This window comes from Neodiprion lecontei, chromosome 2, assembly GCF_021901455.1.
Source record: "Neodiprion lecontei isolate iyNeoLeco1 chromosome 2, iyNeoLeco1.1, whole genome shotgun sequence".
NCBI lineage: Eukaryota > Metazoa > Arthropoda > Insecta > Hymenoptera > Diprionidae > Neodiprion > Neodiprion lecontei.
This window is the reverse complement of record NC_060261.1, coordinates 2757544-2784723: the sequence shown is the minus strand read 5'-3', so window position 1 is coordinate 2784723 and position 27180 is coordinate 2757544. Positions and strand designations below refer to the sequence as shown.

Sequence of the window (27180 nt, the reverse complement as noted above, 5' to 3'; positions counted from 1 at the left end):
CCAATCAAATGCAGAGTGAGAAAGATACGTATATCTTTCTTTCTCTCTCTCTCTCTCATCACTTCGGCTGCATTTTTCGCGAGATCAATACTTGGGATGGGTGGCTCCCTCCAGTAGTGAATGCTCTGAGATTTTGGAAGACGAAGACCGGATACAGTGTTCATACCACAGCTCGGGCTGTCTCCTTTCCATTCCGCGGTGTGTTTTATGCCGGCGGTCGCGTGGTTATAATTTTTGGGAATAATATTTTCAGTTGAAAACCGTCAGAAGAGCGTGTAAACCAGGCAAAGATGCTGGTTTTATTTGAAACCCCGGCGGGGTACGCCATATTTAAGGTAAGCTATTATCGGAGTTGCATTTTATCGGAACATAACCAAAACTCAAGTTCGGCCACAGGGACGCACGTGGCTATCGGAGTGAAAACGTTGTAATAAAAATTATATACTCATCGAGATTGTTTTCATCCTCACGTTCGTAATTTTTTTTTATAGCTACTCGACGAAAAGAAACTATCAGAAACAGAAAACCTCTATCATGACTTTGAGACCCCAGAAGCTGCTAGCAGAATGTAAGTATCGCGTACTCAGCAAACATGAAAATTGATTAATCTTTGGTAATTCTTTATAGTTTGATTATAAATACGATATTTATTTTTCATATTTTCCTCAGCGTCAAGCTCAAGCATTTCGAAAAGTTTGCGGATACGACCGAAGCTCTGGCAGCAACAACGGCAGCGGTCGAAGGAAAAGTAAGCAAGTCATTGAAAAAGATGCTGAAGAAGTATTGCGCCGAGGTTCAGGAGCAACTGGCAGTGGCAGATGCAAAGTTAGGAAATGCGATAAAGGATAAACTGAGCCTTTCCTGCATCAGTAACACTGCCGTTCAGGAATTGATGAGGTGTATACGAAGTCAGATGGATTCGCTGTTGACCGGCCTGCCGAAGAAAGAAATGACTGCCATGGCGCTTGGTCTAGCTCACAGCCTTTCAAGATACAAGTTGAAATTCTCACCTGATAAAATCGACACAATGATCGTCCAAGCGGTTTGTTTACTAGACGATTTAGACAAGGAATTGAACAACTACGTAATGCGATGCCGAGAATGGTACGGCTGGCATTTTCCTGAACTAGGAAAACTCGTGACTGATAACGTCGCGTTTGTAAAGACAGTGAAGATTATCGGCACCAGGGAAAACACGGGGAACTCAGATTTATCTGATACGCTGCCCGAGGATGTAGAAGAAAAGGTTAAAGAAGCGGCAGAGATATCAATGGGGACTGAAATATCGGACGACGATATTCTCAACATCCAACACCTCTGTGATCAAGTTATAGAGATATCCAGCTACAGGACACAGCTTTACGACTACCTCAAGACCAGGATGATGGCTATGGCTCCGAACCTGACGGTTCTTGTCGGCGAACTAGTCGGTGCTCGGCTAATTTCCCATGCTGGATCGCTCATCAATCTTGCGAAACATCCCGCCTCCACGGTGCAAATTCTTGGTGCAGAAAAGGCACTTTTTAGGGCTCTAAAAACCAAACGAGACACCCCCAAGTATGGATTGATCTATCACGCTCAGTTGGTCGGTCAATCGTCGACGAAGAACAAGGGAAAAATGTCGAGGATGCTTGCAGCAAAGGCGTCGCTGGCCACAAGGGTAGACGCTCTAGGTGAGGATGGCAACTTTGACCTAGGAGCTGAACACAGAGCAAAACTGGAGGCAAGGTTGAGAATACTTGAAGAAGGAAATCTGCGCAGGATCAGTGGTACTGGGAAGGCCAAATCAAAGTTTGAGAAGTATCACACGTCTTCAGAGGTGAAGCAGTACCCTACTGCTGCAGACTCGACTATACCGAGCAGCAAGAGAAGGCATTCACAGATCGATGATAAAAAGCCATTGATCGAAGAGATCGAAACAGTTGCAGAAGACGCAGCCGAAGTGCCACAGAAAAAAAAGAAAGTCAGGGATAGCGTTGGGGAACAGGAAGGTGCCGGAACTCCTGGTAGCTCAAAGAAACAGAAGAAAAAAGTCAAGCAGGAAACTGAAGAAGAAGATATTGCTGCTGTAGAAGTCGAAGAACCGGAGCAGGAAGTTGAAGGTAGAATTAGAATTATCTATGTTAAATGCAAATAGGTGTAGGAGTTGGAAAATTGTCGTATCGTTGAAAAATGTTCATTAATAACATCACTATTTATTCACAGTTACAGAATCAGCAAAGAAGAAGAAACAGAAAAAATCTAAGGTAAAGACGGACGTAACTGAGGAAGAAATCGCAGAACAGGTTGAGGGTCCATCCAGTGAAAAGAAGAAAAAGAAGAAGAAGAAGAAATCGATGCCAGACGATTAACTATTCCTCCATATGTGACAAGATAATTGTCGACGCAGTAATGCTATTGTTACTCTACTACACTACAAATGTATAATCGCTAACTTGGATATCTCTGCAGCGACATACATTGCTCCTAGGCCAATAGTTGTTTTATTTTTTTTTTTTTTTTATTTTTTTGCCACCCTTTTCCAACCACGTATGAAATATTTAAATATCGGATACATGTGTACATTTCTACAAAAAAATTTTGTACAATTTGATCATGAAGGTTAATTTCGTGCAGTGTGTGAAAAAGTAAGAGTTGTATAATAAGTAGAATTATTCTTGTATTGTTGAAATCCGTTTCCATATTATAATTGTGCTAAAGGATTTATAAAGTACGTTTGATAAATGAGCATACTAGAATATTATTTTGAATACATAAGTTTTCCTGTTCTTATAAGCAGTACTGCTGTGTTGCATACTATTATAATTCAGAGAAAAGAAAATGTGTATCTATTTTTTAATAAATCTATTATTAACTACCCCACGTGTATTTTTACCTAATTATAAGTCAACATTCTTTCCGTGAAAAAGTTTTGACAAGATGAAACAGAGCGATCGAGGTATAACAAAATAAAACTATGATGCATCGAATAATCTGAAATTTATTGTTAAAATTTTCCGTACCCTTAATTATCGTTTATGGATAATTATATATCTGGTTACAATATAATATTTAAAAAGTATAAAATATGCTGTTGATTTTTATATTATTTTATTCAATTATTTAGTTATTTATTTATTTATTTATTTCATTTATATATGTGCCTTAGAGCCTAACTAATTTTTAACATCTGATTTTAATTCTATCTCTATTGTATTTGTAATTCAAATTGAATCCTGATTTAATCTGGATTTAGTAAATTATGTACCACACACAAATTGCATCGAATTGGTTTCAATGCACTGAAATGAAAAGCTTCTAAAATATGAAATCTGAGAGTGAGATCAATGCATTTGATATAATATATATATAGCATATATATCTGTATAGTACGTATTAGAAAGTGCAAACATTAAATGAGATTTTCATGTTAGTTTTGACGCTTTTCTTCCCACCGCATTGCCTACAGACCAGGTGTGATAAAAAATTTCATAACAATATACATATTGAGGTAACAAATTAAATCGAGACGAAATTTTTCATTTTCTTGCCTATAAAATTACACATATATGTATTTTTTTAAATTCTTTTTATCCTATCTAAAAATAAGTCACACTACATTCAAAGCTTTTATTGTTTATTCGACACTAAACTTATGCATACATACATAAATACATATGTTTGATGCATGTGTAATAATATGTATATATATATATATATATATATATATATAAATTCGATAAATGTATTTAAATAAAGGATTTATAATCACACGTGGAAAAATGGACGACGCATGCTCGAATATAGTAACTATATTACAATGATAAGATTTGTGAATTGTGAGACATTAATTATCCTTAATAATCATTAATTGCGATTAATATTTAGTGAATTAGTGGGTTCTATTCAATGACTCGATGCATTAGCCAAAGTAATTTACTCATTATTAGCAGTGTGTTTATATCCTAAGTATGCAATAGCATCGTTATTAATGACAATTTATTCAAAGAATAGAAAAATTGAACGGAATTTCTTTCATTGGAGTACAAATAATAATCGTCGCTAATTATCGAATTGCCAAATTGAGTGAAACGAATATAAAATTCCGTCTAATTTAATTCTTACTTATTGGTTGTTATATAGCATAGAATCTGCATAATATAAAACGCAAATTACCCCACTAATGGATATTTATTTACTATTTTATCTTGCTTGCAATTCTATCGATGGATCGTCAATACATGAGGAACAATTCACTTATCAATTGAATTTCGAATGAAATATATCAGGCTTTGCATCGAAGACGAAATTTTTAGCCTGCAGCGAAAACTGTTTGTAATTGCAAATTTACTCGTAAGCAGTTTAGGTCAGCGAATAATTACATAACATTTGAAACGAATGGCCAAATATTCATGTCATCTTTTCAATGTTAGTCGCTTCCACGCTCTGCGTATTATAATGAAATCGATAATGCGATATTGCAATTTGGCACATTTCTGCCAAGGTATGACTGCAAACTCTTGAGAGAAATAAAAAAATTTGACTCTAGTTTAAATTTGGAAGAATATGAAAAAGAAAAGGCATAAAATTAGATTACAGAATTTAGTTTTGAAAAGTATTTTTTATTTTTTTTTTTGTAGCTACTACATGATTATTGCCAATCAAAATGCCTGCATCTTGTTACAAGCGATTTTTTTTTTTTCTCTAGCAATACTTGAATAATATCCAAAATTGTACCTCGTTCAAATATCTGAGGAAGTGAATAATTCTTTTTTTTTTTTTTACACACGACAGTGAATAGATAACTATAATATATTAGTTTTGCTTTATATAAATTAGTAAATTCATGTTTCAGTTTAAATTTGTACAAATTACTTGACTTTGCAAAAATATTAGGATATTAAATTTTCGTTTTTTTTTTTTCTTCATTTTTCGTTGGTAAATTTTTTTCTTTTCTTTCTATGCGTTTCTTGTCAGGTATAGTATATTATCGAGAAGTATGAGAGAAAAAAAAACGTAAAAATATATATATACATATATTATTTTTCATAGTAAGAATAAATGATGTATCTAAATTGAAGGAAAAAAAAAAATAAAGAGGGATCAAAAATGAAAACACGTTTTCTAAGCAATTATACGTATAATTCATAATTTAGAAATAAATCCCCTCGACAGGAGGGGCAAGGAAAACAGCCTTCTAGTGTCTGTATAAATTTTTAAGGGGTCTGACTGGCCAGCCTGCCAATACCCGAGCGGACACAGCACATACGTTACAAGAGAGATAAAAACACATAATATGAATAATCTGCCCTTTTAAGAAACTACAACCAACTGAAAAAAAGTGAGGGAGAAAAAAAAAAAAAAAAAAATAAACAATTAGCGGGATAAAGAATCGAAAGAAAAAAAATATCTACACATTTATGGGCTCCTCGCCTTCGTTCAACTAATAATATGAAAAATTATTACAGGAATTTTATCCTAAGGTAAGCTAGATTCTAAGAAACATAAATAAAAATTTGTATATAAAATAAAAAATAATATTAATTCTTCACTTCCCGGCTGTACGACGTCAAAATAAGCGCGAGCGAAATGACGGTGAGGATAAAAAAAAAAAATATATATATATGTTCGAAACAAAAACGTATACATATATATACAGTATATAGTTGAATAAATATGTATATATATATATATATATATATGTATGCATTCATATATCCTAAATTAATGGCCCAAGTTTAAACTGCATACGAAATGTGTTCCGCAAACATAACGGCCGATCACAGCGTGCTATAAAAATATGTATATATATGTCCCAAAGACGTAAGTGCTTCCTAATAAGGTAATATGAATAATAATAATAATAATAATAACAACAAAATAATAATAATAGTGATAGTAATAAAGCTTGTCCAAAAATAATCGACAATTTAGTACTTTGTACTGAACAAAATTACAAATGACACTCATCTACCAAGATTGTCCTCTGAATATATTTTCTTGCTTCAAAGAAAACAAAAGTGAAAACTAAAAGCTCCGTTGTCTCAATATTTGGTAAGCTTTAGTTTTTGTTACACGTACCCAAGAAATTCATTTCCTTTAAAATTCAGCCGTTCAATAATCTACAGCGATTATTATAATTTCCGAACTCGTTGAGTGGGGGGAAAAAAAAAAAGGAATATAATTTACACAATCTGTGCATAGTAAATAGATGCACGTATAATATACAATATATAAAGCGTAACTTTATTTACGCCCTGCAGTTTGCTTTGGTATTTCTCTTCTTGAAAGGGCAGATTCGGTCTCGACTGTAATAATGACTTATTGCACACAAGGCTCGGCGTGTCGCAGGCTGCATATAATATATAATATATATACATATATATAAGCGCGTGTATATATATATATATATATTTGCGTGTATGCGTCTCCATGAACTTACTCTAGTACGTGGTGTATTGTAATATTTGTCTAAAAAGCCTAGATCCATACTCACTGGTATTACACAGCTTGTGGCGCACCCATACTCTTATGTTATAACATTCATAAATTTGTTGGTGTTTATGGTTATTAGAAAATAGAATTTAGAGATGCCCATGCTGATATTCTTTCACCTCAACTCTTCAAATCTATCATTTCTAGTCTTCAACAAATATCCACGAGACTCTAGCATATTTCATTTCGTAAGACAAATTCTGATTTAAAAAACAGCATTTTAAAGGATATTTGAATGCTACTTAAATAACGGGTACACACTGTACATGAAAGGTACAACAATACTGAAGTTGAATTTCATATTATCATCGATGAATTACGTCAATTGAAGGAGCGTAATAGAAATAAGTAATTTTGAGATTTCTTGATACAGGCAACAAAAAAATAAAGACACGAATATCAGACTAGATACGAAACAGATTTGAAGAGTTAATAAGTAGCGAGAATATATGAGAAAGAAGAATACGAATGAAAACCAAATCGAGGATTCTTCATTCTATCGCTAAGCACGCCGATATACATATACACACGTAATACATACCCATGTACATATACTGCATTCGTGTATATATCATGATTACTAATTTTGCATGATTTACAACCGATATATATATATGTATAAATTTATACATGTATATATAATATGTATATATAATTTGCGGTCTATCGTATATTGCATATACATATTATACATATACATGTATAAATTGTATAATGTTTTTGTATAACATACAAATATGTACATTTGACGAGAGAAAGAGTGTAAAAAAAAAAAGGAAAAAAAAACCAGAAGTATAAGTAATGTCTATCGGCTACCTACTACTACCTATTACTCCGAACAAATATTTACCTAATACTGGTAAATAAATTCAGTACAGACTTGTTCTCCTTTTGGCTTCTCGCCTTACTAAAAACATTCCAAAATCTCAAAGTCTCGTCGCCAGCACCAGTCACAATGGCCTCGCCATCAGGCGACATTGCAAGGTACAAAACTCTGTACGAATGACCGGTGAGCTTAGCGACCTGAGTAAGACTCGGATATTTCCATACCAGAATCTGGTTTTGAGAATATCCGTGCGTACTGACCAGCTCCGAGCTGTGTTTACTCCATGCCAGATTGCAGACCTGAGATCCAGTGTCGACACACTGCATCGGCTGACCGGTCAAGGTGTTCCAGAACCTAATGCACCTGTCGGCGGTGCCTCCACCCGAAGCGAGTAAGCCGTGGTGATGAGGAGACCAGGCGATCGCCTTGACGGCTGCCAAATGTTCGGTGTACGTCTGAACAGGCGACAGGGAGTGAAGATTCCACACGTACAAACGGTTGTCGTTGCCTCCTGAAGCCAGGTACTGATTATCGGGGGACCACTTGAGCCCGCAGACCTCCTGACGATGGGCTCCGAGTCTTCGCTCTCCGACGATGCTCGGCGTTCTAACGTCCCTCTGGAGAATCAGTCTGTCCCTGCTCCCTGAAGACAGAACTTCGCCGTTCCAGGCCAAAGCTCCGACCCTGGCGCTGTGTCCCTGTAGCTTGCTGACCTGTTTGTTAACAGCGACATCCCAGACCTGAATGTAGCCGAGATGAGTGCCGACCGCGACAAGGTTCCCCCTCTCGTTCCAAGCTACGGATGTGACGCTGTTGTTATCGCTGGAAAGGTCGCACAGCCGGGTGACTTGACTGGTGCAAGCGGACCAGAGATATACACAGCTGCCTAGGCCGACGCTGAGGACATTTTGGGAAGACCAGTCGACCAAGTTCAGATAAAAGTCATCCTGGAGCTCGGGGGCGTCGAGAACCTTGAACGGTATCCGGGATATCTTGCGAGTCGCTTTGCGGGGCGAACGCAGAAGCTTTTGGCTCTTGGAGCTTAGCGGAGACAGCGAGTAGGGCGAGCTCTGGTCCAGCAGGGTTCGATCCTTTGTCGGTGTTGTATACTTGAAAAGATTCTTACTCGCGAGTGGCGAGAGGACTCTGCGTTCCTCGCACTGGCCCTTCACGTCCTCGATGCTCGCTCCCAGGAGTTCGTTTTTCAGGAGACAGGAATAGGCGATACCGTCGCGACTCGCCTCCCCGCTCTCTCGAGTTTTCTTCGCCACCAGGCCGGCCCTGCCGCCCTCGGATATCATGGAAAACGTTGTCTGCCAGTTGTTGCCCGATCGTGTAGGTATGAAACGATCGAAACTGTTGTTCGTTGATTTCGTAGGCGAGAAATAAACGGGCGTTCCACAGCCCGAGTTCGCACCGCTGCCCATCATCATCGTCGTCGCGTCTATCGTGATATCATTATTAGGCTTCAACAGTCGCTTCTCGTATTCGTGATTGAACATTTTTTCCCCCAGAACTGAATGTTTTGTTTTTTTGCGTATTTTATTTTTTTCGTTTTCTCGGTCAACCTTTCCTTTCTCCGCTTTTCTTTTATCAGTTCAACAACAACAATAATAATAATAATAGTAATATATATTAATACCTACGCACTTCACACAACAACCGATCACCACATACTCGTGCGCCAGGCACTTTTTTTTTTTGGAGTAACGTGTGTGCGTTTTTCCTCTCCTCTTCTCGATTTCCTTCTTTTGTCTCTCTCTCTTCCTTTCTCTCGAAGCACGCACTTTAATCGGTTGTAATACAACTGTATCGAGGCATATTTTCACGTCGCACAACGTATCAGTTATATTTTTTCACGCAATTTAACCAACCCGTTGTAACTAGTAATTCAACCGACCAGCCAGCCAGCACGACGTCCATTCGATTCGATGTCACTGCGGTACGTATGAATCTCCTCTCGTTGCTCTTTAACTTGATGTTCTTTTTTTCTTTCTCTCTCTTTTTACTCGAGCCGTGCAAGTTACAACCCGTCCAAGTCGCAACACGGACTGCCGCTTCTACGACTGCTGCTGCTGGCTGCAAACTACGGCTCTACGCTGCGTGAGGTTCACATAGCGTATCGTCCTGTCCTCTTTATTTTACCACCCAGCATTCGACGGCCAATGGGGAAGAGCAGGATGAAGCTAATTTTTCACCCGTGCTTAGAGTCTGACCCGACAGGGGCGCGCGGACTGCCGAGACGAGCCTACTTCACGCCGGTTGAGTTCATTGGAACAGCGAAACGGTCGGTCGGCGGCAAAGGGGGCGGTAGGGGGAAATCACGCAAACCTTGGCTCACGGATTACGGAGTTACCTAGAGTCGCCGCCTCATGGCCGCGCGTGAATTTCAACTACAAGATCGCATACGTCCCAATGGCGTAGACTTCACTCAGCGTGCTCGGAATAATCGCCCGCGTCGTTGAAATTCAGATTCAACGATTTTTGTTCAGTATCGCATCATCATTATACGATCTATTTGTTGAGTTTTATGAAATTCTATGCGAGCTGTAAACATTTATCTTGGATTATTGTTCTATTCGCGATTTTATTGAAGAAAAATAACACATTGCAATAATTCTGTTGGTTAGGTAGTTACGGCGTCAAGAGATCTTGTGGTACAAAATTTACGATGTAAAAATGCTTGCTAATGATGAATCGTCAGATTAATTACTAGAACAGCTTCGCAAACAAATATCATTCGACTTTATCATGGGCCAAGGACAGAAGTGTCTATCCATCAAAGAGTTAACGGCACACTTTCGTTTCCCATATGTTTGCAAATTTTTCACATTGCAGACATCGTTACGCCACTGGGTGATTACATTGTATGCACACACCAGGGTTAATTCTGTCTGCGGTGTTTGAGATTATATACACTTAGGGAACAAAACTGTCCCTTAGGAATTAGAATGACTGTAATACATTCAGGTCGTATCGGGAAATTTACCGGGATAGACGATCCTACCGACGATAAAGGAGTGGTCGGTGATCCTACAAAGGTCTCGACTTCTTTGTTCGGAAAAGGTTCCGACTATAGTTCAAATGGTTCAGGTAGTAAGAAGTCACGCCCTTCGGATTCTTGGCCCCTGATAATATTGGCGCGCTAAACACATCATAGCCATGAGTAATTGGTATTAATTCGCATTGAAGAAGTTACAGATAAGCGTATAGCGATTGTTAATTAAATGCAGCTGAGCAATGACAATCAGGACAACTTCCCTCTATCAGAACGATCCCGCATGCCCAAAACCAGACGATTTTGATTACAACGTGATCATTGTTGGGTCCGGCATTACCGGGCTTTCGGCTGCCCATAAAATCGCCGAAAAAAATTGCGGTATCTCCGTTCTAGTGCTCGAAGGTAGCGGTAAGTTTTTTTCCGTACAGACGTAAATCCATGCGAACCGATTTCACAGAAAGTCGTGTTATATAAACGACGGAATATTGATCGCCGGATCAAAAAAATCAGAGACAAACTTCAACTACATCGAGTCTGGCATGAAATCGGTGATAAGAATAGTGATGGGCATATTAAATATCGGTAAACATCCGAATCAAGTAGTATTCTGCCCAGTAATAATCTTGTATAACACTGCACAGATAAAATCGGAGGAAGACTTGCCGTGTCAGGTGTAACGAAGGGGTTTTTTATCGACAACAGACAGAGGCACATAAACAGGTTGATAAGGAAACTCGGACTGACGTCGGAGTACAGAAAACCAAGTGGAAACGAAGACAGGATTTACTACTCTCGAATTGGCCCGATCGTCGTTCGACGAGAAAAGATCACGGACGAAATCGATGACTTCGTCAACAGGGTATAACGAACTGAAAAAGGAGGAAAAAATTATACGGGAATCGGTTTATTCTGTCATACATTATACTGTACACGAAGATGCGTTTTCCAGTTGGACCAGACCTTCCAGTCTTCCGACCTTAAAATCTGCGCGGATTATCCCGAGGCGAAAAAATTGGCCAGAATGAGCTTCGACGCTTTCATCGACGACTGTATAACTGGCTCCGAAGCCCGAGAACTCATGAAAGCAATCGTTTTCTCTATCTGCGGTAAATCAGTCTAAACTATCACGGTTCAGTACGCATTTTCTGTGATCATTATATCGTACAACAGTCGAGTGGGGTGAGGGAAATTTTTCAGATCGCTAGACCGCAGTTTCCGGTCGAAGAAAAAATACCAAATTCAACTTTTCCTTGTACAAATAGAGCGAATCGTTCACCCGCAGGACTGGAAGCGGCCTCCGTATCCACTCTGTGGTTCATCGCGATGGCAATTGGCGCAGGCGGGTTAAAACGGAGGATAAAATTCGCCCTTGGAAGCGACTGGAGGAAATTTATACCGGTATATTAACCCTTTGAGGCACACGTTTTTCCTTCCAGTCGAGGTCAGTGATTTCAAGAGTGGGATCAGATCTGAGAAATTTTCCAAATTCAAAATGCCGGATCTAATATGAGTGAATAGCATCAACTTTTATATTTTAGTCCGCCGTATTGAATCCGCTATCTTGAATTTTGAAATTCCTACGCCGGATTCGTTTTCAGCGAATCAGAAACTCCAAGATTACCGAGTTCCACTTTTCTAGTCTCCATAACCTTCCCGCAATGACATCGATTGTGTAAAAACGCATTTTCAACACTTTGTTGATTTATATCGCTCACTATATTCGCGGAATCATCATAATCCCTGTTAAAAAATCAACATTGACATCTTGAAATTCCAATTATGCAACAAAAGAAATGACAGCGATATCTCAAAAATTGAATATAAATCTTGAATATCCAATTCAATAGAGTCGTCTCGTATATGAGACGCTGTGCCGCAAAGGGTTAATTACCGAGTGAAAAAGAACGAGGATTGTACTGTAAATTCTAATTTCCGAATGCTTTCCAAGGGCGGAGCCGAAGAAATACTAAAAGGACTCCGGCGGATGGCGGTTCACGATGAGGGGACCAAAATTCAAACGAATAGCCTCGTCAAGCTGATAGAATTCAACGACGTTTCTGCCTACGTGTCGATTCTCAACGGCGAACAATACAAGTATCATCACACAGCCTTTGCATTGATATTATATCTTGAATCTATATAAACATGGCTTTGAAGCGAATCATGTTCAAAGAAGCGTATTTTCTTTTCTTCGTTAAGATGCGAGTACGTGATTGTTGCCGTGCCGCCGCCAGCAAGTTCGAAAATAAGGATACTTCCAGCGAACGAAGAAGTGTTGAAAAACCAAATATCTCACGAGCCTGGAAGGGCGACTTTCTTCGTGGCAAAATACGACGAGGCGTGGTGGCTGCGGAGCAATTACAGCGGGGACATTCTTGGCTCGATAGAGAACCCGAGCGAGCTTCGAATCGTCTACGAGGCGACTTGCCCGCCCGATTTATTGCCAGCGTTTTTGGCGGGCTTTTTGAAAAGGAGTGCCGACGAAAAGGTGCGAGATCAAAATAAGGTGACGACGATGAAATCTCGTCCGCTCTTCGGGCGCTTCGAAGGCGCGTGTGATCCCGTCATTCATGTGTTCATCGAAGCGTACACCGGTATCCGAGTTTGTAATACGCGAGGTAGACATTATATCCTTGCATACATGGTTCATGTACCGCGGATAGAAGTCAGGGACGTGATACTCGATTCGTTTCTTTTCACTATACTGGTAGATTTTTTGCTCGTTCAGTAGACCATACCAACCGGTTAGGATGGGCTAGACGAGAAGAACGATGACGACGAAGAGGAAGACGAACGTTGACCGCTTTTACACTTTTTACGTTTTATCGATGAAAACAAAGTGATGCGATGAAAAAGATGAAAATAAATAATCAAAAATTCATCTACATACATACTTAGAGAAGCACAGGAAGAGAGTAACAAAAACGCGAAGTAAAGCAAAAGAGAGATCGTTCTCGGCGTAATTACACGCGGGCAAGATCGACCGCTCGATCGGAAATGCTCGATCCATGCCTGGTTCAGGGGTATATTATTTGATATTTTGTATCTAAAATAAAACTACCCAGCCACAGACCGAGCAGCGTTCATGCCGGGGAAAAAAATAGAGTAAAATAAGTCTAAGCCTAGTATATCCTTAATCTTATCCTCCACCGACAGACGACCCATCCTCTCGAGGCCCTGCGAAACTGCTGGACGAGAACGGTTTGGGGTGCGGATGGATCGGCCCTTTCATACTCGACGATGTTGAAGCACTACGCGGAATCTAAATGGTCGGAGGAAGAAGAGGATTCGGGGATGAACCGAGGCGGCCAACCCATGAGCGCGATGAAACCTTGCCACGTTAAATATCACCTAAACCCAATGCTGACACCGCATAAAAGGTTCGCTCGATGCTTTCGGAAAAACGAAACGAAATATCATAAGGGGGGCGACGATTTTGTTCAGTAAAAAAAAATTCAGAATACCCTGACATTTTTCCCACGAAACTCAGGTAATGTTGGTCAGCTTTTATGACCAAAAGCTCCAGAAGTTGTGCACCTTGAATATTACACAAATTTGGATCCAAAAAACACGTAGTATTGCCTCGATTTACAGAAATAATTAGAAATTGAACAATGATAAAATTTCCAAAAGTTAACTTGACTGAATTAACGAAGCATATAGCTGAAGTTTGAAAACGGTTTATAAAAAAAAAAAGGCACGTTTTTCTCTATGGTGCATGACAACTCCCTGACCATTCCCACTTTTCTGAATTATCTTGATTACAAATGCTGATTTTTAACTGAAACAGGGTTTACTGGGCGTGCAGTGAGTACGCGCGATTTTGGCCTGGAACGATGGACGGCGGCGTTGAATCGGGAGAATACTCGGCCTGTTCTATTCTGTACCAGGTTCGTCCGCAGTCCCTGAACAGTGAGGAGCTACGTTTTGTAACCCCGTGAGTTTGCTGTATACCTGTAATAACCCGTGATACATAGAGATGGTGGTTACATGTATACTCGAGGTCTATGATGTACCTGCACGAGATGCAGGGATACAAGACTGACGACGACGTGCGTCGACCTTCGAGGAATTTGAAGGGAATCAAAGACCGTGACGTTACGACTTTTCAGGAAGACGGCGCCGGTCGCTGCCAGGAAGACCGATCTACCTCTCGACTTAGTTGCACTCCACTTTGTCACCACGGGGATCGTAACCGCGATTTTAATCATCTACTGCAAACCGGTTAAATAAACACGAAATCGCGCGAGTCTCCAGTATACATACATATATACATGTATATATTTTTTTTACTCTCGCTGTTGGAGAAAGAGCAATAAAAAGGCAAGGTGTGTGGTGCAGGTAAGAGGTTGAAAAAAATAAAATAAAATAAACATTACAACTCTGCGTATAAACGATTGTGCCCGCTGTTACTTGTGTATACCTATTTAAAATACAGATAAGCGTACGGGCATTGATTCATAGGTAGGTATAATACATTATTGGAATTCGATAGTAAAAATTTTGTAGTAACGGTTTTGTTTTGTTTTTTTTTTTTTTTTTTATTTATTTTCATTTTTTATTTATGTTCCGTTTCTCTCTCAAGCTGCGCTACCTTTGTCTTATAGCCTGAAGCAGCGAGAGGTATATTATTATAATTCTATAAATTAGCCAGGCATTTATTCAAATCCTTTCATCCTCGTGAGGGTAAATGAAAATGAGGTATAAAAAACGTCACAACGCGGTTTGTGAAAGAGTGTATAAGCGGTGGCGAGGAGATCGGAGATCGTAACAACAGACTATAGTCGTCGCGATTCGACGTACGGGTTTTACTATGAACCCACTACGCTGGGTATCTCCTCGCTCCGCTCCGCCCTCCGGACGTAATATCTTTAAGGAGAAAGAGAGACGAGACGAGCGGAGAGCGGCAGAGCGGAAAAAAGAAAGGTCGAAGAAAAGAGTAATAAAATAAACTGCGAGAATTCCATCGTAACGTATAGTAAGATTCCACGAAATATTCTCCGACCTACAACTACCCGAGTATCAACTCTGCACACACGTGTGTTATAGTAGGCCCCTTGTTTGACCGGTTCTTAATGCTTAAACGTGAAAAAGAAACTCGCACAACGTGCCGATCACGCCAAGATCCGTTGAAGAATTTGAATATCGAAGCAGAGTTTCGCGCGCCGCCTCCGTAGTTCAAACTGATGTGTGTGCATACATAATATGTATCTATGTCACATGATAAACTCTATAATAGAAAAAAAATAACAAGAATACTAATAAAACTGAAGGGTTAGTTAGCTGCTTCTACACATTATGCGTTAGTCTATGTATATAGAAAAGATCTGATGTTAACCGGTAAAAGGCCCGTTTGTTTTATGACGCCGTTTACGAAAATGATCAAAAATTCGTCAACTTCGAGGGCTCAGAACTGTATGTATGCGCGGAAAATAGTATATTGTGTAACGAGGATGCAACTCGGTCTTTTAGGGCCGAACGTAAGTTTATAACATGACTCGCAGGTGACCCGAAAATGAATATTGCAAATACGCGATGCGAAAAGACCGTTGCCTCCTCGTTGCACACGATTCTTCATATTATAGTAAGAGTATGTCGCGCGTTTTTTGATCAAGCACGAAATTGAGGTAAGGATCGCGTAATGTCAGATTTTTTTTCGCAACAGCGCATGCGCGGAGTACAGAAAAGACTACTTTCAACTCCTAGGACTTAAAAATTGTCTTTTCTGTACCCCGCGCATGCGCATTCGCGAAACGGGTACTTTAAGTACGGAAACCAAGCATGAAAAACTGCGTAAAACATGCTCGTGTTGTATAAATAACTTTCTACGGATATAATCGGATTCCTTAACGTCAAAAATGCTTAAAACACACGCTTTAAAAAGTAAATATTCACCTGAGACAACCAAAAACATTGAATTACTGTATGACGCAATATCACGATTTTTAGCAGCTACGTCACGGGCGCGTTTGTCGCCACTATGACATCTTGGCAGTTAACGATAAGTGGATAATCAGTCGATAATTTCAAAGAACCCATCCGATCCTGTATTTTCAACAAGAGTCGAGGTCTGAAGTTCAATTTGAAATACATTGCGAGGCCGGCCGGCAACTGGCTGATTACCGGCCGTTTGTGATACAGTGGCATACAAAGTCTCTTGTGTATGAATGTAGTATAAGATTATTATTGGGCAATAATAATGCCACTTGCTGCGACGATAAGCGTTATGCTCATTATAACGCGGTTGCGGTGCAGTTATCGCGTGTCGTTCGTGTCGGCGTTGATATAACAGTTTAACGATGATTAACGGATGCGCATTGGTAATGTCCACGTATTGTGAGTTTAATATTCCCGGGGAAATAGAATAATAGTGAATAAAGTATGATGCGTCAAGAAAACGCTCCAGTATGCTGATAACAACCCTGTGTTATACACGACTACAGAGTGTTGATTTTTCTTTACTTTTTTATTTCAGCAACTTGAGATAGTTATTTCAGCGTCTCCCTCCCGCCATCGAGTACAAACAACGATAAACAAATTTATATCGCAAGATAACATCCCGGATTCCTGCCAAACTCCACAGGGCTGACGAACAGCTGGCCGATTACTTTCGCAGACGGTGATAACGTTGTATTAATCGCGATAATTTCCAGGACCTGCGGATAGTTCTGCAACAAGTCGCCGAGTCAGTTCGAATTAGCCCTGCATTTCTTGCGCTTACGCGCGCTCCTTTTTTCATACGAGCCATGGATAATAGACGCGACTTGCCAGGATTCGCCGAGGAAATCAAAGACCTGGAATTTAATGGGGTGAGTTAGTTTTTTTTTTATCACGATTTCATGAAGCTTAAGTTAGTAAAATTAACGTAACGATACATCAAGAGACAAAAATTAGGGACGTTTCGTAGAATTTTATAAAATTGTAAGTACGCATAGTTTCGCAAAAAAACTTGTAGATTTTTGTGAAAATTTGTATTTTTTCAGTAAACAATCTACAAGATACTAAAATTTTTAACGAAAATTAACAATTCTTTACAAATAACTATGCATATTTACAGTTTTGTACGAAATAATACGAAATGTTCAAATTTCTGTAAAAATTCGTAGTAGTTAAAATTTTCACCAGGGTGGTCAATTTTAGGATGACTTTCAAGAAGTTGGCTCTTCGGAATTATTGTACATTTTGTTTATTATAATTGGTTTACTAAATTTCGGAGAGTCATAAAGATGCGAATTAGCCATTTTTCGTAAACATGCATCTTTATTACGGTAACGTTACTAGTTTCATCCTTATAGCTCCATCTCTCTGTTCAACTGGTGAAATTCGTTCCACTACATAAATATCTGGCGTAGTTTTAAGAATGATCGTATTGATCTTCTTTGGGCCGGAGTTCTTTAATTTTCAGTTTGTTTTTTAGTCTTCTATTTTTTAACCGTCTTTCTGACGTTCGGCGATTGTTCTTTTTGCAGTTTCTCGACTGGTTTGTGGCTTTCAACGATGTTACCGTGATGTGGAAGGCTCAACCAACTTACATCATGGTGCAGGTGTTGTGCCTAGTCGGTGGCTTTATCACCCTTCTCCATGGTAACCAGTGCGTCGTTTTAATCAATTTTCTCCCCTGCCAGAGTAACGCTTATTACACAACCGATTTATATAATATAAATCTTTGCAAAAATAGATGACAATATAAAGTCCAAAAACTCGTTTCGATGGATCATAAATTTTTTGGGAAACATTTTATGCTCTGAACCCATTAGAAGAATTTAAATAACTGTAATTATGCGAAGATAAGATGCACGGTTTCACGGATCTTTCCACTTAAGATCCGCTTCTCCTTTTTTATTCCGAGAAATCATCAAGTTAGAAATACGTTTCTTTAAGAGGTGTTAATTGGTGTCGAAGATTCTTTACCATAAAAGTTTAAAATTAAATGCAATCGTTAAATAAAAAGGATCGTAAAAAGTGAATGAAACAAGAAGTTACAGAAAGAAGTAAATTTAAAAATTCGAATTTGCATAATAAAACTCCTGGCTTTCTTGATTACAAAATTGAAAGAAACCTGAACTAAACGTGCGAATCGTTTTCAAATGCGAATTATAGATTACAGGATCTTTAAGAATTCCTTGATTTTTAAGCTTCCTCACCGATTAGGCTACTATCATGATAATAAATAGGATTCGTCGAGATTTAATTTCAGACGATTAATTGATCAACGATGGTGTAGAAACCTGGTGGATAAATTTATCCGAAAAAATATAATAATCAACCACACTGCGATCTCTTTGAGTTTCTAAAATAACCATGGAAAGGAAAAACAATTAATAAACTATATATTTAAGCGTGCGCCGAAATTGATTTGAATATTTTCTGATATTCACTGAAAATCTAGCAGTAAGAGTCTATCAAATTTTTATATTCACTTACATTTTCGTATAGCGTTGAAAAGCGGACGTCGCTACGTGCATTTATGGGTGGGTATTATACTCCATGGAATAGTTGTAGAGGCGATTAGCTACAACCTTCCAGACATCGACAACTTTTGGCATTCCCAGACACCGATAATTCTGATTGGACGGCGTTTGCCGCTCCATATAATCTTGGTGTGTGAGTATGAAGTTGGAGAAACGAGTTCGCTCTTTCTCAATACTGTAACTTTCATTATGAAAGTAGAAATTTGGAAAAATTTTTACCAAATCTTCCAGATGTTGTATTCATATACAACGCATCCATCGCTGTGAAGCAACTGCGACTGCCTGCTTGGAGCGAACCATTCGCCGTAGGCCTGATAACAGTCCTCATTGACATTCCTTACGACATAGTCTCTGTGAGATTCCTTCACTGGTCCTGGCACGCCACTGATCCCAACATATACGATCGGCACTACTTTGTTCCTTGGAACTCGTATTACTTTCACGCAGCGTTTGCCGCAAGCTTCACCTTCTTCTTTCACGGAACGAGACGTCTCTTTACAGAAAGCAAGGAACAATGGACGGCGAGCAAATCGTGAGTAAGATTTTTGCCACTTAGTTTACCTCGCCAAAAATGATGTCGCGTCTGTTTGATCATGTTTTCGCAATCCGTGGTGCAAAAGTACCGGAGAGAATGAATCGTTCTGTTCGTACTCTTCGCAGGTGCTTCAAGGAAACTGTGTGCACTGTGCTACCAGCTTTACTTGGTATGCCTGGCGGAGTCCTGCTGTTCTTGCCTCTTTACCATCCTCTCCACGACCACTACGGCATTCATTCGGAAGTAACTTTCTTCTTTTTATTTACTGTATTCCTGGTTCTCGCATGGAGCGGCGACCGGTGTAGCTTGAAGAAAAATTCCATTGTCAGTAACAGAACAATCGACTATATAATCCCAGTGTATTTGCTGGTGTATTACTTGTTATTTCTCGGTGAGTACGCATAAAACATTTGAAAAACACTTATGCAGGCGTCAATTTAACACGACAATTGTTTCTACCGTCTAGGTTTAACAATTATTGGCGATCCCTCCGAAGAAGTATCTATTGGTTTCCATGAGCGTATAGGTCCGTGTGATGAAATAGTAGGAATCACTTCTGCTCTCGGCCAAACCCTCTACAAGAATAAATATCTGTGTACAGAGAATAATCGAGAAGATTACATCGGCTGGGATTGTTTACCAGGAGGAAAGCCGCCGCGTCACGGTTCACATTGGTACACGGCATGTGGAACTCCCTTGAAAAATCGAACTGAATACATCACTGTTCTTGCGACAATTTTTATAGCTGCATTCGCTGTTTTTACTAACTGTTTTCTCTGTGGTAACAATAACGGCAAAGCAGTTGATGCTAAGAAAACAGGTCAGGTGATAAGTTCGAAAAAAGTTAAGAAAAACTAAAACCACTACACGTGATCAACATATTCGCATTAATCTCTTTAGAGCTGTCGAGATAAGTGATAAAAAATCGTGTAATAATGATGAGCCATTGATTATTATGCAACGATCATCAATGCTTAGAATTATTAAAAAATTACTAAAATTAGGTTGAATAAGTTTCACCCACTTTTCACATTCTGCTACACCCTATCTAGTCGCCAAATATTTTGTACTTTCAGATTTTCGCTGATAAGATTAATCAATAAAGTATGTTCTTCAAATACTGTCAAACATTTATTTCAATCACTATTAAATGTTTATGCGTCAATGTATACTTAATCTGCAGAAATTAAATTTTCTGTAAAATTTTTTTCTTCCCTAACAGTTAAAATTTTTGTCAAAACATTTCTTTTTACCTGGATTACCTTTAGGCTGGTTATTTCCAAAGTGAAATTAATCAATGTATCCCTTAAACAATCAAATACTATTGATTACATTTAAAATGTGTAAGAAATTTTTGTGCCTTTAATGACTGATCTTATTTTGTACTTGTCTAGATAGATAAATGAAAGTTTTCTTAATCTAACAATAAATATCACGTCAGAATAAAGACTAAAACATACACTGTAAAATTCCAGACACCAAATTCACTTATGTTTATACCCTTGTACTTGCTGTGCACGAGTTTTTCCAAAACACAAGGAAGGACCATTGCTGGTTTGATATACAGTTTTCGCACCACATAATGCGACTCTAATACGTAATAACATCTAATGTTCGAATAATAAACTACCCGAATGTGGGTAATACACTCATATTGTACCCCACAATTTGGTCGAAACAGACCTATTATTGAAATTTATTGGGATGAAATAAGCAATAAATTACTAAAGTAAACAATAGTCCACGATACTTCAAGATCCCTGTTGCGTAACGATTGAGAAATCCAAGTATTATTCTTTGGTACAATAGAAATTAATGAGGTACCATTTGCATGTCCACGCTATAAAAAGCGACCAGGCAAGCTATGGCAAATACCAAGATAGCTGCGAGCCACTTAAGGTAGTTAAACTTTGTTTCCTTAACGCGCGGTTCGTTATTCGTCTTGTCCTTACACTTACGTCTAGGTTTGAACTTTCTTTCAAACTTTTCCACCTCTCTTTGGTTGCGCAATTCTTCTTCTCTCTTTTTCCTCTCTGCCTCAGCCTCTTGGGCTTGAATTCGTTCTTTCTTTTTCTCCTGACACACAGCGTCACATTCAACTACAGCTCCGCCAGATCTTATAATGCGACAAGAAATGTCTTTCTTCAATCTTTTACACTTGCACCAAATTTTCACTTTTTTATTACACTCTTCAGCTCGTTCACACAATCCTGGATGACAATCATCTATGCAACGATGCCCGCATGGATACTGTGGAATGTAAACAACAAATTTTAATTCAAGTTATCTTTACAGTACAATAAAAGTGTCGAGTTTTTTTGAAATCGTATACCAATTATGGTATCATTATGACGATACTTACATTCTTAGGGCACTGATTTCCACACTTGAACATCTCCTTCTTAGTCTCTTCGTTAGCCGAAGTGAGCTCAGAGCAGCGAATATACAAAGTATTGATGCTGCAGTGACAAGGAAGTCGTACGATTTGTTTGCAGGGTTTACAAGGAGCCGGATGACAGATGCTGGGGCAAGTATGAGTGCATCCTTGAGGTCTGGGTATGACGCATGGCTTTTCGCATTCTTCACATGGCGTTGGTTGTCCATTGTCTCCCGACGCTTGTACAACGTGACACAATAACATGCAGGTATGATTTGTGCAGCTCAACAATTGTCCGCAAGGCCTTTGGCAACAGCTTGATACCGCCTTGTGGCACGGCCACGGCAAAGTTTCATGCCCACCTAAACAAGTGACCATTACTGAAACTTGGCAGGGTGGACAAGGCAGAGTTTTCAGCTGCATCTTGTCCCTCTGTTTTTCCCACGGCCCAGCTGGTTGAGTTATACCATTCACCTTTACCCATACCTTGGTGTGACAGGGCACTGGGCAAATGTGACCGCACTTTTTATGCGCCAAGGCACATTGTTTCTTGCAGGGTGGACACTGTCCTTGGTGGCATTTGTGCGACTCTCGTTTTGGATGGTGGCAAATCGGTGGAATTTTACACATTTTATTACAGTGAGGTGGTTTAATCTTCTTGGCTGTACCACAAGGTATGACAATTTTGCTCGAACCGCATCGACACTGTATAGTGTCTGTCCTCTGGCAGGGATAGCATGGGCCGCTGTGGCAAGGAGCGGAACATTTGTGTTTGCGACAACTTAAAGTACGGTCGCAAGTCTTTTCGCAAGGATTGAAATTATTCTTCTTCACACAGTCGCAGCATTTTTTATTGCACGGATGCCGTCCGCACAACCGAATCTGCTTACACTTCGTGTCGCAGTGAAACACTTTGGCGCAAGCTATCTCTTTTTTGTGAGCACCGCATTTGCACGATTTGGTAACCACCTCCAAGCATTGCCCGCAGCTATCGAGATGACAGCGTTTGTTGCAGTAATGTGCTCCGCAATCCAGTAATTTTTCGCAAGTATCACCGCACGTCGCTGCCTCCTGCTTGCAGGAAATCTTGTACTTCCTCTTCCCGCACGGACACGACCTGTTTTTGGCCGTCAGGCAATCGCCACAGTCTCCGGGCAGATGGCAGACGTCTTGGCAAACGTGGACGTTACAAGATAAGGATTTTCTGCACGGTTTATCGCACCGCCACACCGTGTCGAAACATGGCCTCAGCTCGGTCTTATTCCCACAGTGACAAGTCGCGGAAACCTTCTCCGGACATGGTGGACACTCGCCACTATGACACATTTCTGTGCACGTGTGTTTCCCGCATTTCAAATTCCTGCTGCAAACAGCGCCGCAGCTCCATTCTTTGGCGTTACAGCGTCTCGGACGAGGGGCTGATTTGGCACAGTAGCATTTGGAAGAAACCATTTTAGGACACGGAGGACAAGGTCCGGGATGACATAGCAGAACACAGGAATGCCCGCATTTTGGTTGGAGAAGTTTTCCACATGCTTCTCCGCAAGAATGTGGTACGCACCATGGTTGATATGATGGATCTCTCGTCTTTCCGCAAAAACATTCATAGTGTTGCGGAGCCTCGTCTTCGGCATACTCTGTACGACATTTTGGGCTGCAATAATCAGACTCAATTGTCATTAACTCTGGACATCGATAATAAAGGTGGATCATAGATTTATTTGCTCATCAGAGTTGATTTGAAAAGAACAAAAGCTGTCAGAATTTAACAGCGAGTTAACAATTGATTGAACCCACCATGCCCATAATTGAGAAATTCCACGGTCCCGCTTGTAAGCAAGGCTGTCTCGAATCCAGTGCTGAATGCACGGGAGATGCATAAATGAGTAGCACATGGTACAGCTCCATATCTGCATCAATAATTTATTAGGATAAAACATGACAAAACAATTTCTACTGGCTGAACAGCGATGAGAGTGTTATCATGACAAATTCTTCATTCAAACTTACTGCGTCTGTTTTCTTCACCGACGAAATACATATCAAGCAAACAGCGCCGTTAGATTGAAAAGTATCAGCCAAATAAGATAGGATTTTTTCAGGATCTCCACCTTGATCTTGGTAGGAAGTCAGGACCTTTCCAACAGCTTGTTCCAATATCTCTTGCCCAGTTTCATCTTCTTCGTCGCTCGACGATTCTACCATAGGATGTGTAACCATGTGCCTTTCGATCGCCGCTTGATTTTGCGCTTGCGCTCTCTTAAATTTCTTCATTTTGAATCCTAAAAATCCAAGCTTTACAATGTAGACAAATTGTCAAATAATTCCTATACGATCCTCAGTTTTGGTTTGAAAATGAAAGCCTAATGTGAAACTTACGTTTTGTTGATTTTATTTACTAGTAATTGAACAAACAATAAAATATTTTCAATTACCACAAAGCTGTCAAACGGTCCTTATGAACCTAAATATAAAACACAACTGCCTCCGAACCTCTTCTTTATTTACTTCGGATACCTAATTACAGATCTGTAAACAAGTGTACTTTCAGAAAATGATAATTGAGGCTTACCAAATGGAAAATAATTTGCCTAGCTACATTGACATTAAAATGGGATTGTTACTTATTCTCTTTTTCAAACATCTATTACGTAAAAATCATAACTTAATAAATCAAGCCTGTTGAGGGGAAATTTTTCTGGAGGCCAAGATAAATAGAACTACAAATAAGGAAATAATTTCAAGATAGACTCGTACCGATAGTTACGATAATTGACGTAAATAATTCTTATCTCAATTTTGTTAGTTACATATCAATACTGCAGAAAAGACAATATTAAGACTTTGATAATATTTAGAAGAATAAGAAACGCGGAGTGGAAAAAAAGCACATGAAAATTTGTCGCAAAATTCTATCATGATTTTTAAAAACACGGTGAAACTGACCAGAGTTCATTCTTATTACCTTGTTATTTGCCTCTAAAATGGAATGAGATCAGTAAAACAAAACTCATAACCTCTATCAACGTCATTAATTCACCACAACCACAACCACAACCACTTCAGACACCAGCACAATCATTTGATTACTGCGCATATGCGATCGATACGCGCCACACTTCCCGAAATCACGTGATCAGGATTTTGGCGGTAGTTTCGATTCAAATTTGAATTTCACCGTGATCTCGGGATTGGATATGTAAAAAATAAAACGCAGGAATAAACATTCTGGTTGTAAATGAGAAAGTAAAATATGTGTATTCTTGTATTACCGATATTGTTTAACAAATTTGAACCCTAAATTAAGTTTCCTTAGGTTTAATTTTTGGATAATAGCTCAAACTCGGATTTGAATTTATAATAATACCTAATACTCGTATAAGCAGACACGCAGTGCCCAATATTTCTGTACAAGTATAACAATATACCTGATTTTATAAGAATTAATGTATCATAAATGAATAAAAAATGATTCGTGTGCCGATTCATTTCCATACTAACTAAAAATTGTCACATTAATTTATACGAATTTTTTATAGCACTATTTATCAGAATAAAATATTATAAAAAAACTACAGCATCGTTCCATGAATATTTCACTATCCCCCACCATTTTCGATAGTATTGAATTTATTAACAGTGAAAATTCTATCTGAAACTAAATTCCTTCATCCAATAAATATTATTTGGTTTAAAAATGTGTGCTTCACATAACATGCTGTTCACTGATTTCATAAATGCTTTAGACATCTTCAAGACGTGATCACGGCCTCGTCCCATGGGCCGTAAATATTTTCTTTATAAGTTTGCCACCTGATATAGCAAAGGGGACAAACCAGTTGTAGAAATATGGTAACTCCGATAAATACGCACGAAATTGTTGAAGATATGACGTAAAGTAGATAAGTCGTAGTGGCAGAAAGAACAATTGTGATACACACTTTGCCATCGATTTGAAACATGACAAACGGCAAAAGAACAAAGCAAAGAACGGCTGTGGTAAGGAGTGAGAAGGCGTGCAGAGGCGAAACGAGTCTGGATGCTAACATGAGCGAGCCAAAAATTGAGGAAGTTATGGAGAGGGAGTCGGACAAAGAGACTTGTGGGGAGCCGTATTTGCTGAATATAAGGTGTATCAAAAACATAAATATTGTCATGGCATATATTGTGTCCGTACTGACGGTTGCAGTCAGGGTTTTCAATATCGGTGATAAGATGTAGCCAAAAGCAAGAAATATCAAGACAGTTCTAAGGTCTTTGGACATTTTTTCCAGCATGTCGGACTTCTTAAAAGTATGAAGAAAATACCCGGCTAATGTGAGAATACCACTGAACACAAAGATGGCATTAGGCGCTATCCATTCGTTGTCCAACCAAACGAAAACTATGACGAATAAAATTACTATGTTCAGTTGGACGGACACACTCGCCGCAAACGATATAGCCTCGATGGTTGTAATGTTACTTGGGTTTATATTTTTACGCAATTCTTCCAGGAACGAACTGTCCGTATAATTATCCGGCAGCCCACGAGTTTCGTACAAATTTTTACGCCACCGTCTAGTCACAACTCCATTTGTTTTCTTTCCATTCATAACAGGCGCCTCTAATTCACAATGAGACATTCTTCTTTTTTGCGTTAAATGACTCTCCAGTGGAATGTCATTCATTGAGTAACTCATTCCAACATTCAGTCAGAAATTCACAATTTCACTCCCCGGCTTGACGTTATGCTAGAGTTTTTTGGACAGCTGCCAAATTTTAAGCATTGTGCTTCAGAACTGTTGAACTGAAAATAAAATATAATGGTACACGTCTGAGATAGTCTCGTTGCCTGATTGCATCGCACAAATTCTTATATGATTTCTCGTTACTCAACGAGCTGTATATGTAGACTGTAGTTTTATAAATATTTATGGAAAGTTACGGGATATGGATTAATTAATGGATTCAGTGAACGACAAACGAAAAGCTTTATAAAATTCAATATAAATTCTAGTTAAATTAGGTTAGTTTGGGGTCAAATTCTTTGTAGTTTGAAAGCGATACGATAAATAGATCTCATATTGAAATAAGTTCGAATTGCTTACCGAGAATAATTGAAGTATAAAAAATTTTTCATTCTCATGCGTCATTCGTGACAGTCCGTCGAAGAAACAAAACTATTTCTAAGATTTTTGTAGATCCAAATTTGTTCATGACTTGTGTCAACCAATCTCAACCACGAGTCAAGGGATATTTTATTACAGTTTAGAAATCATTTAATTATCGCTAAAATATGAAAATACATTCCTTTTTCACAATCATTAAAAAAAATGGAACAGGTAGATTAACATCTGACGAAGATAAGTGTTACCTTTGAGGTTATGTTGAAGGCCTGAATTTGATTGATTATGCACTGAATCACGCAGGCCGTACTTGACGTATTTCTCATATCTTGTATTTAGTTGGATTTGCATCAGAACGACCAAATTTTAATAAATAAGAAAAAAAAAC

At 39.0% G+C, this 27180-nt stretch overlaps 6 protein-coding genes and 1 long non-coding RNA gene across 15 annotated transcripts; 3 read left to right on the top strand and 4 right to left on the bottom strand.

Annotated features, from left to right (window-relative positions):
- The first annotated feature begins 130 nt into the window (after nucleotides 1-130).
- On the top strand, nucleotides 131-2857 carry LOC107216692 (nucleolar protein 58). The gene is made up of 4 exons (XM_046733185.1): nucleotides 131-335; nucleotides 492-568; nucleotides 670-2102; nucleotides 2206-2857. The coding sequence occupies exons 1-4, from the start codon at nucleotides 291-293 to the stop codon at nucleotides 2349-2351; spliced, it is 1701 nt and encodes a 566-aa protein (XP_046589141.1). The 5' UTR covers nucleotides 131-290; the 3' UTR covers nucleotides 2352-2857.
- Nucleotides 2858-4847: 1990 nt separating this feature from the next.
- On the bottom strand, nucleotides 4848-9406 carry LOC107216697 (fizzy-related protein homolog). The gene has a single exon (XM_046733187.1). The coding sequence runs from the start codon at nucleotides 8800-8802 to the stop codon at nucleotides 7321-7323; it is 1482 nt and encodes a 493-aa protein (XP_046589143.1). The 5' UTR covers nucleotides 8803-9406; the 3' UTR covers nucleotides 4848-7320.
- A 237-nt stretch (nucleotides 9407-9643) lies between these two features.
- LOC124293170 (amine oxidase [flavin-containing] A) lies at nucleotides 9644-14674 on the top strand. Its single transcript, XM_046733186.1, has 9 exons — nucleotides 9644-10709; nucleotides 10943-11160; nucleotides 11251-11407; nucleotides 11584-11699; nucleotides 12250-12395; nucleotides 12501-12789; nucleotides 13458-13681; nucleotides 14092-14238; nucleotides 14414-14674. Exons 1-9 carry the CDS (start codon nucleotides 10541-10543, stop codon nucleotides 14532-14534), a joined length of 1587 nt encoding a protein of 528 aa, XP_046589142.1. The 5' UTR covers nucleotides 9644-10540; the 3' UTR covers nucleotides 14535-14674.
- Nucleotides 14675-16972: 2298 nt separating this feature from the next.
- Nucleotides 16973-20425, top strand: LOC107216696. Of its 3 annotated transcripts, none has more exons than XM_015653956.2 (6): nucleotides 16973-17110; nucleotides 17771-17885; nucleotides 18738-18905; nucleotides 19004-19304; nucleotides 19433-19698; nucleotides 19774-20425. In XM_015653956.2, the coding sequence occupies exons 1-6, from the start codon at nucleotides 17048-17050 to the stop codon at nucleotides 20163-20165; spliced, it is 1305 nt and encodes a 434-aa protein (XP_015509442.2). In that variant the 5' UTR covers nucleotides 16973-17047; the 3' UTR covers nucleotides 20166-20425. The 3 variants fall into 3 exon arrangements, with proteins under 3 accessions (XP_015509442.2, XP_046589144.1, XP_046589145.1); XM_046733188.1 differs by lacking the exon at nucleotides 16973-17110 and adding an exon at nucleotides 17495-17544 and having other exon boundaries at nucleotides 17770-17885; XM_046733189.1 differs by lacking the exon at nucleotides 16973-17110 and having other exon boundaries at nucleotides 17777-17892.
- Nucleotides 17019-19826, bottom strand: LOC124293171. Its single transcript, XR_006903121.1, has 4 exons — nucleotides 19686-19826; nucleotides 18726-19612; nucleotides 17424-17919; nucleotides 17019-17095 (listed from the first exon to the last, which is right to left on the bottom strand). It is a non-coding gene; the product is annotated as an uncharacterized LOC124293171 (long non-coding RNA).
- A 125-nt stretch (nucleotides 20426-20550) lies between the features above and the next one.
- On the bottom strand, nucleotides 20551-24835 carry LOC107216726 (NF-X1-type zinc finger protein NFXL1). Of its 7 annotated transcripts, none has more exons than XM_046733179.1 (6): nucleotides 24688-24835; nucleotides 24631-24649; nucleotides 23695-23966; nucleotides 23482-23594; nucleotides 21670-23338; nucleotides 20551-21557 (listed from the first exon to the last, which is right to left on the bottom strand). In XM_046733179.1, the coding sequence occupies exons 2-6, from the start codon at nucleotides 24638-24640 to the stop codon at nucleotides 21120-21122; spliced, it is 2502 nt and encodes an 833-aa protein (XP_046589135.1). In that variant the 5' UTR covers nucleotides 24641-24649; nucleotides 24688-24835; the 3' UTR covers nucleotides 20551-21119. The 7 variants fall into 7 exon arrangements, with proteins under 7 accessions (XP_046589135.1, XP_046589136.1, XP_046589137.1 ...); XM_046733180.1 differs by lacking the exon at nucleotides 24631-24649 and adding an exon at nucleotides 24120-24213 and having other exon boundaries at nucleotides 24650-24738; XM_046733181.1 differs by lacking the exon at nucleotides 24688-24835 and adding an exon at nucleotides 24120-24213.
- A 107-nt stretch (nucleotides 24836-24942) lies between these two features.
- Nucleotides 24943-27180, bottom strand: LOC107216702 (phosphatidylinositol N-acetylglucosaminyltransferase subunit C). The gene is made up of 3 exons (XM_015653962.2): nucleotides 27041-27180; nucleotides 26775-26955; nucleotides 24943-26473 (listed from the first exon to the last, which is right to left on the bottom strand). The coding sequence occupies exon 3, from the start codon at nucleotides 26364-26366 to the stop codon at nucleotides 25437-25439; it is 930 nt and encodes a 309-aa protein (XP_015509448.1). The 5' UTR covers nucleotides 26367-26473; nucleotides 26775-26955; nucleotides 27041-27180; the 3' UTR covers nucleotides 24943-25436.